Source organism: Physella acuta, unplaced genomic scaffold (genome assembly GCF_028476545.2).
Source record: "Physella acuta isolate Inbredline_101_S28 unplaced genomic scaffold, ASM2847654v3 ptg002381l, whole genome shotgun sequence".
NCBI classification, from domain to species: domain Eukaryota; kingdom Metazoa; phylum Mollusca; class Gastropoda; family Physidae; genus Physella; species Physella acuta.
Genome location: NW_026733871.1, coordinates 66,464 through 84,033, shown reverse-complemented (window position 1 = coordinate 84,033; position 17,570 = coordinate 66,464). Strand labels below are relative to the sequence as shown.

Sequence of the window (17,570 nt, the reverse complement as noted above, 5' to 3'; positions counted from 1 at the left end):
TTTGGGTTATGGTGGTGTTGGGGTTAAGGTGGTGTTGGGGGTTATGGTGGTGTTGGGGTTATGGTGGGGTTGGGGTTAAGGTGGTGTTGGGGTTATGGTGGTGGTTGGGGTTATGGTGGGGTTGGGGTGGTGTTGGGGTTATAGTGGTGTTGAGGTTATGGTGATGTTAGGGTTAAGATTGGGATTGTGGTGGTGTTGAGGTTGTGGGATTGTGGTGGTGTTGGGATTATGGTGGTGTTAGGGTTGTGGAGGTGTTGTGGTTATAGTGGTGTTGGGGATAGGATGGTGTTGTGGCGGTGTTGGCGTTGGGGTTGTGTTGAGGTTATGGTGGTGTTGAGATTATGGTAGCGTTGAGGTTGGGGTGGTATTAGGTTAGGTTAGTTGTGATGGTTATTTTTATGTTAAGGTCATGTCAATGTAAAATAATAATGGGCTGTCTTTCTTTGATAGAAGAGGGTCTTATACCCTCAATAACGACGCCCTGCTTCTATTATCTCTCAATCTTTTCCGTTCGTGCCTAAGACACATGGAGCAGATGAAGTAGAGTTCATCAGTTTAATGACCAGCCGACATTATTTCCTTCAGTGAGTCGGATACCCATCAGAATTAGGTGTAAAAGGACGTCGTACAGACTCGAAACTAAGAACCGAACTCGAGAGTTTCGGATTAGCAGTCATTAGCTCTGCCATTCGACCACTTCCCCTTTTAATAATATTTCCTTTCCAGCTGCCAACGATACTTGGTTCAACTGCTACCAAGAAAACCAACCCCCCTTGTGGCAAAGACTTCCCTGACACGCCCACAGAAACCCCAAGGTGATAAAGTAAGCTGAACTTTCTACTCTGTAGATTTATGTAACTCTTGAAGCTGTCGTCTAAATTTGCAACTTCGTTGTGTAATTTTGTGATATTTTCAGCTATAAAGTTATTATTTGTGTTGCAGTTTTGTAACTTTTTTCTAGCAATTTTTGTTTTAAACGTGGTAGATTTGGGCTGTAACTTTGTAGTATATAACATTCAGCTGACAAAGTAGGACTATGTTTCTAATTGGCGCCCTATATAAGAGAGCCCTAAATAGATGTATACTCAGGAATATTGAACTCATTTACTTCCGACGTGCATTAGAGCTTTCTAACGCGAGGCCGCAAATACATTTTTAAAAAATGTTTTGTTATAATAAAAACTTGTTAAAAACTGCCTTAGAGTAAGCTTATATTCACACACGTTTATATTACACACTCAGATGAATACCTCATAGACATATAAGTTGGTATATATATATATATAATATATATTTATATATATATATATATATATATATATATATATATATATATATATATATATATATATATATATATATATATATATATATATATATATATATATATACATGCCTTGAACCGTAGTTGTACGCAAGTACTAATGTAAATCACAATAACTAATTTAAATCATGCTCCGGTTTTATTAAAGGGCATACATTACTTGTATTCACGTAAGCCTAGTCTTGAAATATCCTGAGCATGATACTTGTGCTTGTGCATGACCTGTCCCTCGCTCAGACCTGATAACCTCTGTAATTCCCGTGTTTGTTTTCAGAAATGGGAGTGAGTTTTCTGTCCATCTTAACATGCCCTTCACAACACAAAAGTAAAGATTTCCCGGTAAGATTATTTTTAGAAACGTTACTTTGTGGTTTTAGGTCATTTTTGAAACTCTTGGTGATTTTGTTTTAGTTATATATTTGGAATCCGCGCTTCATTTGTTATGATTTTGACAATGAAACCCGTTTAGAAAACGAGATGAAGAGATATTTTCTTATTTAAAAAAAATTGTAAGTTAAAAATAAAAGTTTGCCTACGTTAAGAGTTTAAAGAGAATCTTTCCTTTTTGTTTTACTTTTTTTTTATTTTTAAAATTTAAATAATGTAGACTTTCATGGGCGGGTGTACTTTTCGTCATAAATCCACTAAATCATCGATTTCCCACTTTTACTTGATCTATACAGAATAACCATCGTTGAATCTAAAAATGACATTGTTATGACCCTAAAAACAGTATTTAATTATGAAAAACCGGGTTCAATGTAGTGTGTACAGGGTCTTTTGTTTAATTTTTTGGTAAAAATAGCAATTTTTCGACCTAGAAAAGTACTATTAGGCTTCGCGGAAACCTAATGTGTTTCATATCAATGGAAAGGCCGTGACCTCTTTTCTTTATTTGTTCTAAAATTAAATGACCAATCAAAATACCTATTTTAATGTGATTATTTTTCTACGTCATAAAGTTGTTTATTTTACTCAGTCGGGTTTTTCCTGTATGCAAATTTTTGACCTCAATTTTTTCATTGGCATACGACGGCCGGAAGCTAGTTAGCGATTGGTCGTTTCGCTTCGGAAGTAAACATTCCCTTAGTTTCAGCGCGTTGCTAAGTTTGATCTAGTTTTGTTTATCTAAGCTTCTGTAAAATACTTACATTATTTTAACACATAATTATTTCAATTAAATATACTATTAACAGTTTAGATTAGTTTGTGTGAATTATCATAAGCAGTGAGACGATTTAATTTGTTTCTCTTTCGATAATGCATAGAACAAAACACTCGCTAAAAATAGATACACACATCTAACTAATTTACTAAAGCTAGGGCTCGTCCGAATGCAACTGATTGCAGCTACCTCTACTCAATCTTGCACTATTCAGACAAGCACTGGTGCAGATGTAATATGCACATTTACTAAGAAACTGCGGCAATGTAAGACACAGTTTTTACAGACAGAAGAAAGCACTGTTACATCTAGTACTAGTAGTACTAACTGTAAACCACAGCCATGCAGAATTATTGTCGACTGTGATTTGCTTCTTGATGTTATCAATACATTTCCTCGCACACTGTGATGTAGTGGCTACTATTGATGAAAAAAGTGTAAAGGGTTTGCTTCAATCATGGTGTGGCAGTAATAAAAATGTTGTAAACCGTAAGTATACAACTGCAAAAGAATCCAGAACAAGGCCTTTCACAATAAACAAAGACATCGTCTTATCATAATTGGCTTTAGACATGAGACCATGCAAAATATACTGCTGTTTCTGCGATAACATAATTCAATTTTGGGCCCAGGCATGCTATGGCATTGCTGTCAAAAGAAGGAAACCATAGTCGAAGACTCAGTGAAGGACGTGCAAAAACACGCCATGACAACAGCTTTACTACAACTCTAGGTAAAACAAAGAGCGCCAGAAAAAAAGAAAACTAACAGCCGAACAAGCTCAGAAGGAATATATTCAGCAGCACCATACTTCAGGCTATATATGTGGTCGATTTTAGTGACATACAGCGATAAATGTTCATTTTTTGCAACTTTTTGTTAGTTTTTTGCGTTTTTCTCAGTTTGATGTTTTTTTGTACAATTGTTGAAATAACTTTGTTAATAATTATCAGAACTGAACTAAATTTGCTCCAGTTACTCTTTATATATGTTCAAATAAAACTGATAGAACACTTTTGGAAAAAATTGGACGAAATAATGAAATTTTTACAGTAATGTTTGAAAAAAAAAAGTAAAAAAAAAAACTATTTTCTTTTTTGAAAATGTAATCTATCAGAAGTCTTAAACACATGTGTCTGCAGACTATATTAAGTTTTCATGAAATTTGTACAAACCATTTTTGAGTTATTTCCATTTAAAAATCGTCAATAAAATCCAATATGGCCGCCGTCACCATGGCAACGGAAGATTTAAAAAATTAAAAAAAATATTTTTATGCTTAACTCTTTGAGTTATAACTATTAGCCAAGTATTACATCTTTAGACTCGGAAATAAGGAAGTTGGTACTCATCACCCGCCCATGCCCTTAAAGTAACGTAAAGATATTCTTTTTGACCTGAAGGTCAATAGTGCAGGTGAAGTAGATTTAATCTTTTAAAGCGTGACGGGTAGTATGAGTGTTGGCGCGGTCCGTTCATTACCCAGCCGCTTTTATCTTTCCTAACGTGGGTTAGGTACCCGTTGAACTTGGTGATCTCATTTCCCCTGCATAGATTCTCTAAATTTAACAATTACATCTAGAAACAGAGGCGTAGCTAGGGAAAGGCGATTGGTGCGGCCGCCCAGGGTGCCATTCTAAGGATCGCTAAACGGGGTAGAAAAAAATAAAACAACTAAAAAAATCATTCAGAGCTACATTTACTGTTAAAAAATTAACTACTACTTTGCTTTCCCGACTGATTTAACTGTTTTCTACATCAATTGTGTGCAGAGTTTCTTCCAGGCATCTCTTCGTGGGGGGCACCGACCCCCGAAGAAAGTCTACCCCCCCCCCCAAAACGTAATGGAATTTATATAGGAAATATATATTTTTGACAGTGTCCGCCCCCCCCCCCCCCCCCGGAAATTGTTGTCCGCCACCCCGAAAATTTTAAGTGCACCCCCGGAGAAAAAAGTCTGGAAGAAACACTGATTGTGTGACATCATAATGAATTACTGTCAAGGGACAGTGATTAGTACAACCGCCCCCAACCTTTCCAAATGTGAGTGTGTGTTCGGGGTTGAGTAGATTATTTTTCGCCAACGCGAGAAACTGTAAATCAATGGGGTGCAAATTTGACAGTTCGCTCCGGGCGCCGGAATAGGTCGCTACCTCTTAAACAGCAAATTATATTCACACAATTGAGGTTCTCGGCTAAGTTTTCACGTAGACTGACGTGAGATGTGTACAAATCGGTGCCCTGTCAAAACGGCCCGGGACAAATCGGCCCCGTCAAAACGGCCCCGTTAATATGACCCCGTCAAATCGACCCCCAACAATACGACCCAGTCAAAATAGCCCGTCAAAAGGGTCCCGACTTATTGACTCACGTCATATTGACTAGCGACATATAGGCTCCCGACAAATGGGCTCCCGATAATTAGGCTCCCGATAAATGGACTTCCGACATATTGGCTCCCGACAGATAGGCTCAGGACAAATGGGCTCCCGACAAATGGGCTCACGACATATTGGCTACTGATTTGTCGGGGTAGTTTTACCAGGGCCCGTTTTTGTCATTGGCCGTTTTGACACCGCACGTACAAATCACTTGAACCACAAGCGTTCAGCTAGCTGCACTGCTGTGAGATTTGATTACTGTATTAAACACAACAACCCATCGAGCGACAGTGTGACGTCACGCCAATGTGTGGCTCAGACCCACGTGACACGTACCTGACCCCGGGGCAATATTTTTTTTTTTAAATTTGACAAAATCTAGGTCAACTTATGTAACACCGCTTACACATCACACGTCACAGATTAGCTTTAGATAGGTGTTAGTAATTTAAATCTATTTATAGCAGTGCTCAGCGTTTTTATTATTAAAACCATTATTCCAAAAAACAAACTAAAAATGTTTTAGCGTATGATGTATTCGTTTTTCTTCAAATAATAATTTTTCAAAGTATTCAGTATCGAAATAAAGTTTTTTTTTTTCTCAAAATTCGAGTTATTATCAAAACCTTCATTGAAAGAACAAATAAAAAGTATTTCTATTCGTAAAGGAGATCATTTTAAAACGACTAGTAAAACATGTTAAAAATGTAAAAAAAAATAATAGATAAATTAAAACTTAATGAAAAAATCTCGTTTCGTTCTTGAAACTTTGATTATATTGTTGAAGGGTAAACAGACGATCAAAGCAGTAAAAGTAAAGTTCCCTTTCAAACCCTGTCGGTCTATGGGGAAAGTGAAGTAGAGTTCACTTGTTTCTGTGACCTCGGCATATGAAGGGATAGTGTGGTCAGCACTATGCCTAACCGCCTTTACTTTCCCTAACGTGAGTTAGGTACCCATCAGAGTTGGGTAGACTCAGGGATGGTCAACTGAATTGATCCAGATTCGAACTCGAGATTTACGGGTTAGCAGTCCAGCTCTCTACCGCTAGACCACTCCATCCCACGATCAAAGCAATGAGTTTACATTATTATAAAAAAAAATTGTGTTGTTTTTAAAGGCTTTTGTATAGGCTACAGCAAGGAGTTTGAAGGGTGGTGAATAAATATAAGAAAGAGGGGAAACAACTTGAAAATAAAACTAGAAGGGTGACTGTTAAAATAATTATTAGAAAAGGAAGGTCGTTTCGTAGAATACGGTAGCATAGCAAAGACTAAATTAAATACCGATACATAATAAATATGTCTGTTAATTTGATTTTAAGAAATGGAAGCCGAAATAATTTTTTAAAACTTTAATCTATCAGTGACCGATGTAGTAATCGATCTAACAGAAAAAAAAGCCATTTTAACAAGCGGTAGTAGGAGATTTAGGAGCGAAAATTCTAGCTTGTTAGCAGAGGCGTAGCGACCCTACCCGGCGACTTTTTTTAAAAACCCAAATTCCACCCCCCCCCCCCCCCCCCCCATTTCCCCTCAGCCCACCACGCACGCCGAGAAAAAAAATCCATTGAATCATCATTTAATTACACATTTGCATTTTCAGTTTCAGGTTGATTTTTTATTTTTTTTTCCTCACAAGCCGATGATGAAAACTGTAATACTAAAGCGAACACACAACTGACGCTATAAATTACGTGTCTGGGGAAAAAAAAAAAAAAAAAAAAAAGACCCTACCCGGCGACAAACTTTTCGATTTGCACCCACCCTCAAGATTTCGATTTTTTTTGCACCCCCCCCTCCCTCAAACTTTCGATTTGCACCCCCCCACCCTCAAGATTTCGTTTTGCACCCCCCACCCCCCCGCCCCCCCCCCCCCCGCTCAAACTTTCGATTTGCACCACCCTCAACCTTTCAATTTATTTTTCAACCTTTCAATATTATTGTGTTTGTATGTGTATATATATTATATATATATATATATATATATATATATATATATATATATATATATATATATATATATATATATATATATATATATATATATATATAAACAACGCTCGTTACTTCTTTCTCCTCTCATTCGAGTACAACGGGAGAAAAAAAATGTCACTGCTATGTTTTACTTGTATTGACCCTAGTTTTAAAAAAAACTTATTTGAGCATTTTATAACATGTGAACTGCTTTGTTAAATTAGACACAGAATAGTTAAGATCACAATGTTAAGGTTACGTTGGTTAAGCTGAAGTTAGAGTTGAGCAAATTTGGCATCCAGTGATAGAGAGTAAGCTGTTTTTAAAAAATCATAAAAGTAAGAATTTTAATTCCAACAAGATAAATATTTTATTAACTTCAGGATTGAAAATTCTCAAGATGATTTGAAGTTGTTTGGACTGTTTTTAAGAAATGATACAATGTAACGTTGTTTTCCCCACAGGGTAAATATAACAGCAACATCAAGAATATAGACTCCACAGAAGATTTTACATTTTTTTGACTGCATGTAATCATAAAATGTAACAATGTTTTCACACAGGGTAAATATACCATCAGGATCAAGAAAATAGACTCCACAGAAGATTTTACGTTGTTGGGACAGTGGCCGGATGGCACACTGGAAGACAAGTATCTGGTTGTGAAGTTTCCATCACAGTAAGACTTTTTTTTTAAAACTACCATCAGTGTAAGATTTCTTTTTAAGTTACCATCAGAGTAAGATTTTTTTTTCAAAGTTTCCATCAGGGTAGGATTTTTTGTTAAGGAGAGTAAAGTTTATTTGTGTTAAAGTTTTCATCAGAGGAAGATCTTTTTTTTACTTGAAGTTTCCATCAGAGCAAGACTTTTTTTTTTAAAATTACCATCAGTGTAAGATTTCTTTTTAAGTTACCATCTGAGTAAGATTTTTTTTTTCAAAGTTTCCATTTTTTTTACCTGAAGTTTCCATCAGAGTAAGATTTTTTAGTTGATATATATATATATATATATATATATATATATATATATATATATATATATATATATATATATATATATATATATATATATATATATATAAATATATATATATATATATATATATATATATATATATATATATATATATATATATATATTTATAATGACTAGCATTTTCTTTTACTTGCAGACCAGGGAAGTATCTATTACAGGTATACATTTATATTAATATTTCTTTACTATTTATTCATTTTTTATGTATTTGTATTTATATATAGTTTATTGTTTATCCAGCTATTCGAAATACAATATATTGTGACAGAGAAGGGTGGGTATTTGGTATAGTGAAAACAATTCATGTTATATTAATACCATAACATAATATGTATTAATGCCGTTCTAGGCCATATACGCACCACACGGAAGAATTTTTTTCAGCTGTGCTGACGTCACACTGGACGATACGGTGCAGGCGGAGGCTCTCGACCCAAGTGAGTACCAGGTGTACTGGGGTGGTCTAGGATTACGTCAGTTCCAGATTATGCTTGTAGTGTGGGGGGGGGTCTGAAGTTGAGGAGCGATATATTAATAATATTTTTTTTTAAATATTACAATTCTTTTAAAAATGTTTTAGTATGTAATTTCAATGTTACTTGATGAAAACGTACTAAAGTATTTCAATATATGGATAAAGACGATTCATTAAGCTCATTAGGGGGTTGTCACACTTCAGCCCAGTAACGGAGAGATTGGATGGTAAAGCATACGATTGCTAACCCGAAAGTCTCGAGTTCAAATCCCGAGATCATTTCAGTTAAATGTTCTTGAGTCCACCCAGCTCTTATGGGTACCTGACTCACGCTGGGGAATGTAAAAGCTACTGAGCATAGTGCTGAACACACTATCCCTTCATATGCCGATGTCAAGAAGCATTTAAACTCAACTTCATCTGCCCTATGGATCTTAAGGTCTGAGATGGAAGCTTTAGCGTACAAGATATGAATTTTAACTTTAACTGATCATTCTATTCATAAGACAATGGCATTTTGCTGACTATACACAATCCTTTTATTTACCGAGGTCAATGAAACTGGTGAACTCTACTTCACCTGCCCCATGGATAGTCAAGTTCGCAAGAGTACCTTACATTTACACTGCAGCTCCCCCCCCCCCCCCCACCCCCTTCTAACACAAAAAAAGTTGCCAATAAACAGTTAATTCTTTGCGAAGTTGGTTTATTCTGCCGAACACATCTTTTACCCAATATTCAATCTTCTTCTTCGTTCTTAATTTTTGAATATGGTGGAGGATTCAGACAACAAGTCCAACTTCGTGGACAAACCGGACTGTGGTTTCCAGTTTGTCAGGTGTCCCATATAATTTTTCCCTGAGTGGGGTGGGCTGGGGCCAGTGTCTGCCTCTTGCCTGGCTATACAGAGTACATTCTTGGAGTACGTGCTCTGTGTTTTCCGGGGCCTTGCCACAAGGGCACATTTCGCTACACCCAACCTTCAGTTTTTTGTGCATGTGTTGATTTAGTCTGTTGTGGCCTGTTCTGAGTCGAAAGATTATGTATTGTTGTTTTCGTGTTAAATTGTAATAGCCGTCGTCTTTAATGTAGTGAGGGTGTGTGACAGACCACATTTGCGTTTGTTTGTTTTTAATTATTCTTTTTATTTCTTTTGGGTGTAGCGAAATTTCCGGTTGTGGTTTCTTTCCCCCAATTTTTGCCAGCTGGTCTGCGATCTCGTTACCCTGGATCTGGCAGTGGCCCGGGATCCACTGCAGCACAATTCTGCTGCAGGTATTTTTTAGCCTCTCTAGTGCTGTCATAAGTGTTTGAATATAGGACTCCGGATTTTGTAGGGATTGCAGGACTGATTTGGCATCTGTAAGAAATACAATCTGACTATTCGGTGATTCAGGGTGTTCTGACAGGAGGTTTGCTGCGTGTTCTAAAGCTTCTTTTTCTGCCCTAAAATTTTGTCGGATAGGCTGCCTGTGGCTATTGCCTTTTCCAGGCTTTCTCCGCTTGGCCATTCAATAAGGATGCCAGCCCCGCCGTTTTTTGTGGCATCTTCAGCTGAGCCATCTGTGAAAACTCTAATCCAGGTGTTGCTGGATATTCAATAATTAGCGATACTTTCAACCTTAACATTAAATTCACAGATTTGTATTTTCAGAAATAGTTTAAATCTTAATTTATCATATACAGTCTTGTATGTTGTTCAAAGATAATTGTAACCCCCTTTATAATCCAGATTCTGTCCTCGTATATTTTTAGACGCTGAGAGGCGTAGCGACCCTTCCCGTTGCCCGGGGACAAACTTTCAATTTTGCGCCCCCCCCCCCATATTTTTTTAAATATTTATAATACAAAACTGCAGCTAAAATGAGCTTTTAATTATTTTTTCCCAACCCATTTTGGCGCCCCCTAGTGTCGGCTCCCGAGGACATATGTAACCCCCCCCCCCTCGCTACGCCTCTACGCTGAGTATTCACAGATTTGTATTTTTAGAGATAGTTTAAATCCTAATTCATCCTATACAGTCTTGTATGTTCAAAGATAATTTTAACCTTTATAATCCAGATTCTGTTCTCGTATAATTTCAGGCGCTGAGTACCCATCTAAAGTCGAAAACGGAGCCGCCGGTACCCATTATTCAGGTGTGTCTCTTTTATTTGTTTCCCTATTGGTTCTACTCAAAGCTACTTTTTAAATTGACGCCGCCCTAAATGTACCAGTTGAAGAAAATCTTCATGGGATTTTTATCTTTTTAATAAACCAAAACCTACTACAGTGTAGTGCGGACAGTTTCACAATTTAAAACAATTTAAAAGAAAACTTGGTAAAAGAGAGACTGAAGCTCTAAGACGGATGAAATAAAGCCAAAAAATTGCAAAGGTCTTGGAAGATTTCATTTGAGATTAAAACAATTTTTACAAGCTTTTATTTAACTCACTTCCTCTGTCTGTCGTCAGTCTAGACGGAAACGCAGGAGTGAAAATTCGGACAGTTCTACTTGACCGATACGATTCACAGTTGGCACGTGGGTCAAGACATGAAGACAATGCAATCTGAAACTAAATTTGACTTAATTGGATGCCTAATTAATTTTTTATGAATTAATTAAAATTTGGACCGAATTAGTAGGCATGTCTAGCCAACCACACCATACGCGTCATCACCTTCAATAGCTTCAATGGCTGCGTTCAAAAACCATTGCGCGCCTACTGAACGTGATGTTCAGTAGGCGCGCAATGGTTTTTAGTCATGTAACTCTATTGTAAATAAAACATGTAAAGTACTGAAAAAAAAATTCATAAAAAACGTTTTAATAACAAGCTTTTATGTAATGATGCACTAAAAAGTAGAAAATAAATTATAGACTACTATTTAAATAACTATAAAGAAAAGCGTGGGTGTCTTCCTTAACATTAGTAAAGGTATCCAATAGATACTAAAGTGACCCACGCTTTTCTTTATAGTTATTTAAATAGTAGTCTATAATTTATTTTCTACTTTTTAGTGCATCATTACATAAAAGCTTGTTATTAAAACGTTTTTTATGAATTTTTTTTACAAGCTTTTATTTAACTCACTTCCTCTGTCGACAGTCTGTCTGTCTAGACGGAAACGCAGGAGTGAAAATTCGGACAGTTCTACTTGACCGATACGATTCACAGTTGGCACGTGGGTCAAGACATGAAGACAATGCAATCTGAATCTAAATTTGAATTAATTGGATGCCTAATTAATTTTTTATGAATTAATTAAAATTTGGACCGAATTAGTAGGCATGTCTAGCCAACCACACCACACGCGTCATCACCTTCAATAGCTGCGCCATCACGTAATGGCTGCGTTCAAAAACCATTGCGCGCCTACTGAACGTGATGTTCAGTAGGCGCGCAATGGTTTTTAGTCATGTAACTCTATTGTAAATAAAACATGTAAAGTACTGAAAAAAAAATTCATAAAAAAAAATTCATAAAAAACGTTTTAATAACAAGCTTTTATGTAATGATGCACTAAAAAGTAGAAAATAAATTATAGACTACTATTTAAATAACTATAAAGAAAAGCGTGGGTCACTTTAGTATCTATTGGATACCTTTACTAATGTTAAGGAAGACACCCGCGCTTTTCTTTATAGTTATTTAAATAGTAGTCTATAATTTATTTTCTACTTTTTAGTGCATCATTACATAAAAGCTTGTTATTAAAACGTTTTTTATGAATTTTTTTACAAGCTTTTATTTAACTCACTTCCTCGACAGTCTGTCTGTCTGTCTAGACGGAAACGCAGGAGTGAAAATTCGGACAGTTCTACTTGACCGATACGATTCAAAGTTAGCACGTGGGTCAAGACATGAAGACAATGCAATCTGAAACTAAATTTGACTTAATTGGATGCCTGATTAATTTTTTATGAATTAATTAAAATTTGGACCGAATTAGTAGGCATGTCTAGCCAACCACACCACACGCGTCATCACCTTCAATAGCTGCGCCATCACGTAATGGCTGCGTTCAAAAACCATTGCGCGCCTACTGAACGTGATGTTCAGTAGGCGCGCAATGGTTTTTAGTCATGTAACTCTATTGTAAATAAAACATGTAAAGTACTGAAAAAAATGCATAAAAAACGTTTTAATAACAAGCTTTTATGTAATGATGCACTAAAAAGTAGAAAATAAATTATAGACTACTATTTAAATAACTATAAAGAAAAGCGTGGGTGTCTTCCTTAACATTAGTAAAGGTATCCAATAGATACTAAAGTGACCCACGCTTTTCTTTATAGTTATTTAAATAGTAGTCTATAATTTATTTTCTACTTTTTAGTGCATCATTACATAAAAGCTTGTTATTAAAACGTTTTTTATGCATTTTTTTAATACTTTTATTGTGTTATTGCTTTTTTTACTTTCTCGTATATACGTAGTATAGAGAAAGTATTGTAATCGTGCAAAAAAAATCGAGATTTTTACAAATCTCGACGTTTTACACCTCACTGATACGGAAAAATATAATTTTTCAATCTTGTCCGTATGTCTGTGTGTGTGTGTGTGTCTGTGTGTCTGTGTGTCCGTGTGTAAACATGATAACTTGAGTACCGTTACTGTTAGGTTGATGAAATTTCATATATAAGTATTTTATCAAAATCGTAGATCCGTATCAACTTTTGAGCGATTTCCGATAACCGGAAGTGGTACTTTTTCTACTTTGAATTTATCAAAAGCCTATAACTTGAGTACTATTTCAGATAGATAAATGAAATTTCACATGTAAGTAAAAGATCTAATTCTCTACCTTCTGTTAAATTTTGAGTAATTTCCGTTGACCGGAAGTAGTAATTTACGCTACTTCCGATTTCTCAAAAAACTAATGTAAATTTTAAAAGTACTAATAATATTGCGCACTATTATGCGCTTTTTTATTTCGCGTTCACTTGGTGTGCAATTAATTTGTCTACGAGATTTTATTCTACTTTTAAAACTTTAAGTATTTAAAATGGATTAAAAATCATGTCTATAGCCCGAGTTCCCATCCCCTGTTATTTTATATAAAAGTATTCGAGAAAGTTTAGGGGAGATCACTCCCGGTTTATTTTAAACAAATGTGTATTTTTTGCTGATTTGAAGACCATTATATTTTTTTAAAACAATTTCATACTCCGTATTAATATTAAGGGTAACCACCGAGAGGATATGCTGATTAACAATAAATAAATTATTGTATTTAATTTGTGAACTTTCGTATCATGTACCAAATACCTTACAAATAATGTTTTACGTAGTAGCACCATTAGATAAGAACCAGGTACCTAATCATGTATTGTGTTTTCATGTTGCCAGCATGTAGAGAAACATTCTACGGTGTAGATTGTAAGGCCAGCTGTAGCATGAACTGCGTGAATCAGTCTTGTGATAATGTTGATGGTAAATGTAAGGAGTGTCTTCCTGGCAAAACTGGAGACTTCTGTGAAAAGGGTAAGTTTTTAGTTTTATTTTTACGAAAAATCGTATACTAGTGTCGTATTAGCCTCAGACTTTAGTAGGGATTGATGTTGACAGAATTATATTCATTAACACAAAAAAACAGGGGCTAAACATAGATAAATATTGAAGTAACATGATCAAACATATTCTGATATGTGCTTGATTCTACAACAAAATGCATTTACTAGTAATGTGGTTCCGAATTCTCAGACTGTAAACCAGGATTATATGGCCCAAAATGTGCCAGCAAATGTGAGTCAACGTGTAAAGGAGAAACTAACGACTGTAGACCAGAGAATGGAACTTGTTTACTTGGCTGTGATGATGGATATAGGGGAGAAATGTGCAGAGATGGTAATAATATAATTTAGATTTTACGTTAAACATTTCGGTTTACAATGAGAACATTAATTTTAAACATACACTGTTATCGAATCATTTTTAAAATAAATTATTTTAAATACAAGTTACATAAAATGCAAGCTACTCTGAAGGCAGTAAATAATGAGTGTGTCGTGTAATATTAAATAGAGGCCCACAACTATTTCTACAGAATGTTTATCGAACACATTTGGAGAAAACTGCTCCCAAAACTGTAGTGCCACCTGTTTAAACCAATACGCCGACACCTGCCATCACGTGACTGGCAACTGCCTCCACGGGTGTCAAAATGGGTTCAGTGGGACTCAATGTTTAGAAGGTAAAGGCTGATTTTATCCGCTGTTTAAAATATCAAAATAGGTTTGGTGGGGGTTTTCTTTTACAGTTAAAATTGTGCAGTTTTTCGACAAATTTCGATATTTATGTTTAATTTCAGAAACAAAATAGCAAAAATAAAAGTATTTAAAAATGTGGAAATATAATGTAACACGATTGTTAACAACATGTATCTCTATAATCTTGCAAATGTTTATTGAATTCGCATGAGCCATCCGTGAGTTATTTTGATGTTAAAAAGTAAATAAACTCCAATATGGCTGCCATCACTATGGTAACGCATTAAATTTCAGCCATTTTTTAATTTGTAGATTTAACTCTTTGAGTCATAACTATATGCTAAATATTATAGCGCTAGGTTTAGAAAAAATCATTTTGGTTGTTTTGGTTTTAATCACTCGCCCATGCTAATAGCTTTTACATCGGTAAATTCCGATTTTATCCACAATATTCGAAATAATGTGCTGTCCCATGCTTGCGTGTCCCAACTCAAACTACCCGTTTTATATATCTTTTTTTTAGACATTTTATGTTAAAACCTGAAATATCTTTAACAGACAAAACAAAAATCTGCAACTCATCATAAAGATTTATCACCAACGAAGAAAAGTGAACTCTAGTTCGATAAATGTGATGCAATTGCTAACACTTATGTTGTTACGTAGGCTAGAGTAAGCTTCAATTTTTCGAAGTGCAGTGCCTAGTCACATTGACCAAACCTATATAATCATAAATAAACCTAACAAAACATGAGCCGATCAAACTATGAAACTACGGCATATAATTTATGTTTCAGCATTCTTATTTTTGGTTTGAATATTTTATACTGTTTTTTTTAGATTTTAAAATAGATATTACAGCAACATGCCAACCAATCACATCTATTGTCATCACGTCGATAACAAGTGTTCTCACATTTGTTTTTGGAGTTGTAGTTGGGATCCTTATAAAAAGGTTCAATGTTTTACTGACTATGCTTTTTACGTAAAATAAGAGAATTATAGCAAATAAAAATGCATGCACGAATAATTAGCAGATAATTTATTTCAAGTCTTTGCCATTTACCACGCTGATTATGTTTATAATCAAATAGAGCTGTATTCTATAATACGTATTACTAATTACAAGCTGATATTCACTCTTTAATTTTAAGGTATTTTCATCAATGCACAAGTAAGCAACGAAAAGTAAAGATAGAATTCGATGCACGTACAGGTACTCCAATTTAAAATTTCATTTACAATTTAAAATATATAAATATATCTATGTGTACATATTTTTTAACCATTCCTTTTAACAATGTAGAACATATTTAAATGTTTGTTATGACACAAAGTTATTCTAAGTAAACATTATAATATGCATTCAATATTTCAGCTGATGTAGAAATAACGAACGTTTATAATCAAGCAGAATCCGGTAAACTGCCTTATTATGTTACACAAAGTTTCAAACTATTTAGTTTACAATAAATCAAAGCTGTCTCAATGGCAGCGACAATTCTGTTCAAGCCTTGTGCTAGCTTGGCGATACTGATTCATATGAAGTAATTTAGCGATCTAGTTCGTTGAATTTCCTGTTTTGGAATTTTTATTATTTTCAATTATATTTTTCACATACAACTATATTTTTAAGCACACAAATAACCAGTATCAGTTATGTTGATGCTTCTTTTGATAACAGATTACCACATCTATGAGAGGCCTACAGTTTGATACGGCTGAAACAAGAACTGTTTTGTTTTATGACATTCTAGACAAATACACTGATATGCGACTACGTGATATTTTTCTTTATTTTCTTCATTTAAAATTAAAAAAATGCCACACTGCTTAGCTAGTTTTAAAAAAAGTATCATATATTTTTTTTAATGCTTATGAATTTTCGAATTTTAAACCTCTTTTGCAACAAGGCAGCAGTATTAGTTAAATAGTCACTGTTGCATCAATTTTAAGTAAAAGTTACAGAATACGGATTTTATTAATTGATTTTAACTTTCACAAAGTATACAGAAGTTATTGTAATCGTACCAAAAACATTGAAATAAGATTTTGATACCGACGTTGTATAACTCTATCAGTCTTAAAAACTTAGTTTCGCAATTTTGTCTGCATTTCCTTCTGACAATGTTTCGCGAAGACTCCTCTGAATTTAAGTTACGAAAAAAGACATGTATGATCTGATGCACTAGATTCCCTAATATTTTAAGGTATAACAGTAATTTACGCTATTTCTGATTTCTCAACAAGCAATAAAAATTTTGATTATCTTTTAACATACTTTTCTAAGCGGTATGTAGTTGGAACTTTCAACCTTTCTATATTTTTTCAAAATATTACCTGTTTTATCCCAAATCTATAGTCATATATTTTAAGTGCATTGATAATTGAAAAGTTAAACAGCTTAAGTGATTCTCTGTTATATGAAGTTACTATAAAACGTTGGAAAATATTGATATACTGAGATCCTTTTTACTTTCTCGCATAGGAAGTATAAAGAAAGTTTTGTAATCGTGCAAAAACAAAAATCGAATTCGGGATTTTAACCAATCTTGAGTTTACTAATTTTGTCTTTTTGTGTTTGTGAACACGATAAGTTGAGTACCGTTTCAGTCATTTTGACGCAATTTTATTTATAGGAATAATATTACGTTTCTAGTTATGTAGCAAATTTTTGTGGAATTTTCGTTAACTGAAAGTTGTAATTACTCTACTTCCGTTTTTTTTAAAAGCCATGTTAGGTTAATTGAACGAAATTTCACATATATGTATCACATTGTATGTGCATGTTTTGTTAGATTTCTGATCGATTTTCAGAAACCGAAAGTGGTACTATAATATACTTTATGAAGCTAAATGAAGTATAATGTCTTATTCTTTTCATTCTGACAAATTTTGAGTGATTTTCGGTAAAAGGAAATATTGCTTTACGCTATTTTTGATTTCTGAAAGACGATCTCTTCAATCGGAGCGATTTCTTCATAACTTTTATCGTAGTTCTAGACTCGATGATAATGTAT

The 17,570-nt window shown here is 34.6% G+C and overlaps 1 protein-coding gene across 1 annotated transcript; it reads left to right on the top strand.

The window, feature by feature from the left end:
- The first annotated feature begins 732 nt into the window (after positions 1-732).
- LOC131933162 (multiple epidermal growth factor-like domains protein 10) lies at positions 733-16,328 on the top strand. Its single transcript, XM_059289959.1, has 13 exons — positions 733-823; positions 1,599-1,663; positions 7,410-7,525; positions 8,019-8,040; positions 8,232-8,319; positions 10,442-10,495; positions 13,691-13,825; positions 14,045-14,188; positions 14,388-14,534; positions 15,391-15,505; positions 15,705-15,766; positions 15,929-15,970; positions 16,235-16,328. Exons 2-13 carry the CDS (start codon positions 1,601-1,603, stop codon positions 16,264-16,266), a joined length of 1,020 nt encoding a protein of 339 aa, XP_059145942.1. The 5' UTR covers positions 733-823; positions 1,599-1,600; the 3' UTR covers positions 16,267-16,328.
- Positions 16,329-17,570: the final 1,242 nt, after the last annotated feature.

Excerpts from the sequence above, each read along its gene's own strand:
- LOC131933162 (XM_059289959.1), top strand. The coding sequence starts at position 1,601 with ATGGGAGTGAGTTTTCTGTCCATCTTAACATGCCCTTCACAACACAAA. Across the intron at positions 15,506-15,704 it reads GTTGGGATCCTTATAAAAAG|GTATTTTCATCAATGCACAA; the intron begins GTTCAATGTTTT and ends TTTAATTTTAAG. Across the intron at positions 15,767-15,928 it reads AGAATTCGATGCACGTACAG|CTGATGTAGAAATAACGAAC; the intron begins GTACTCCAATTT and ends TCAATATTTCAG.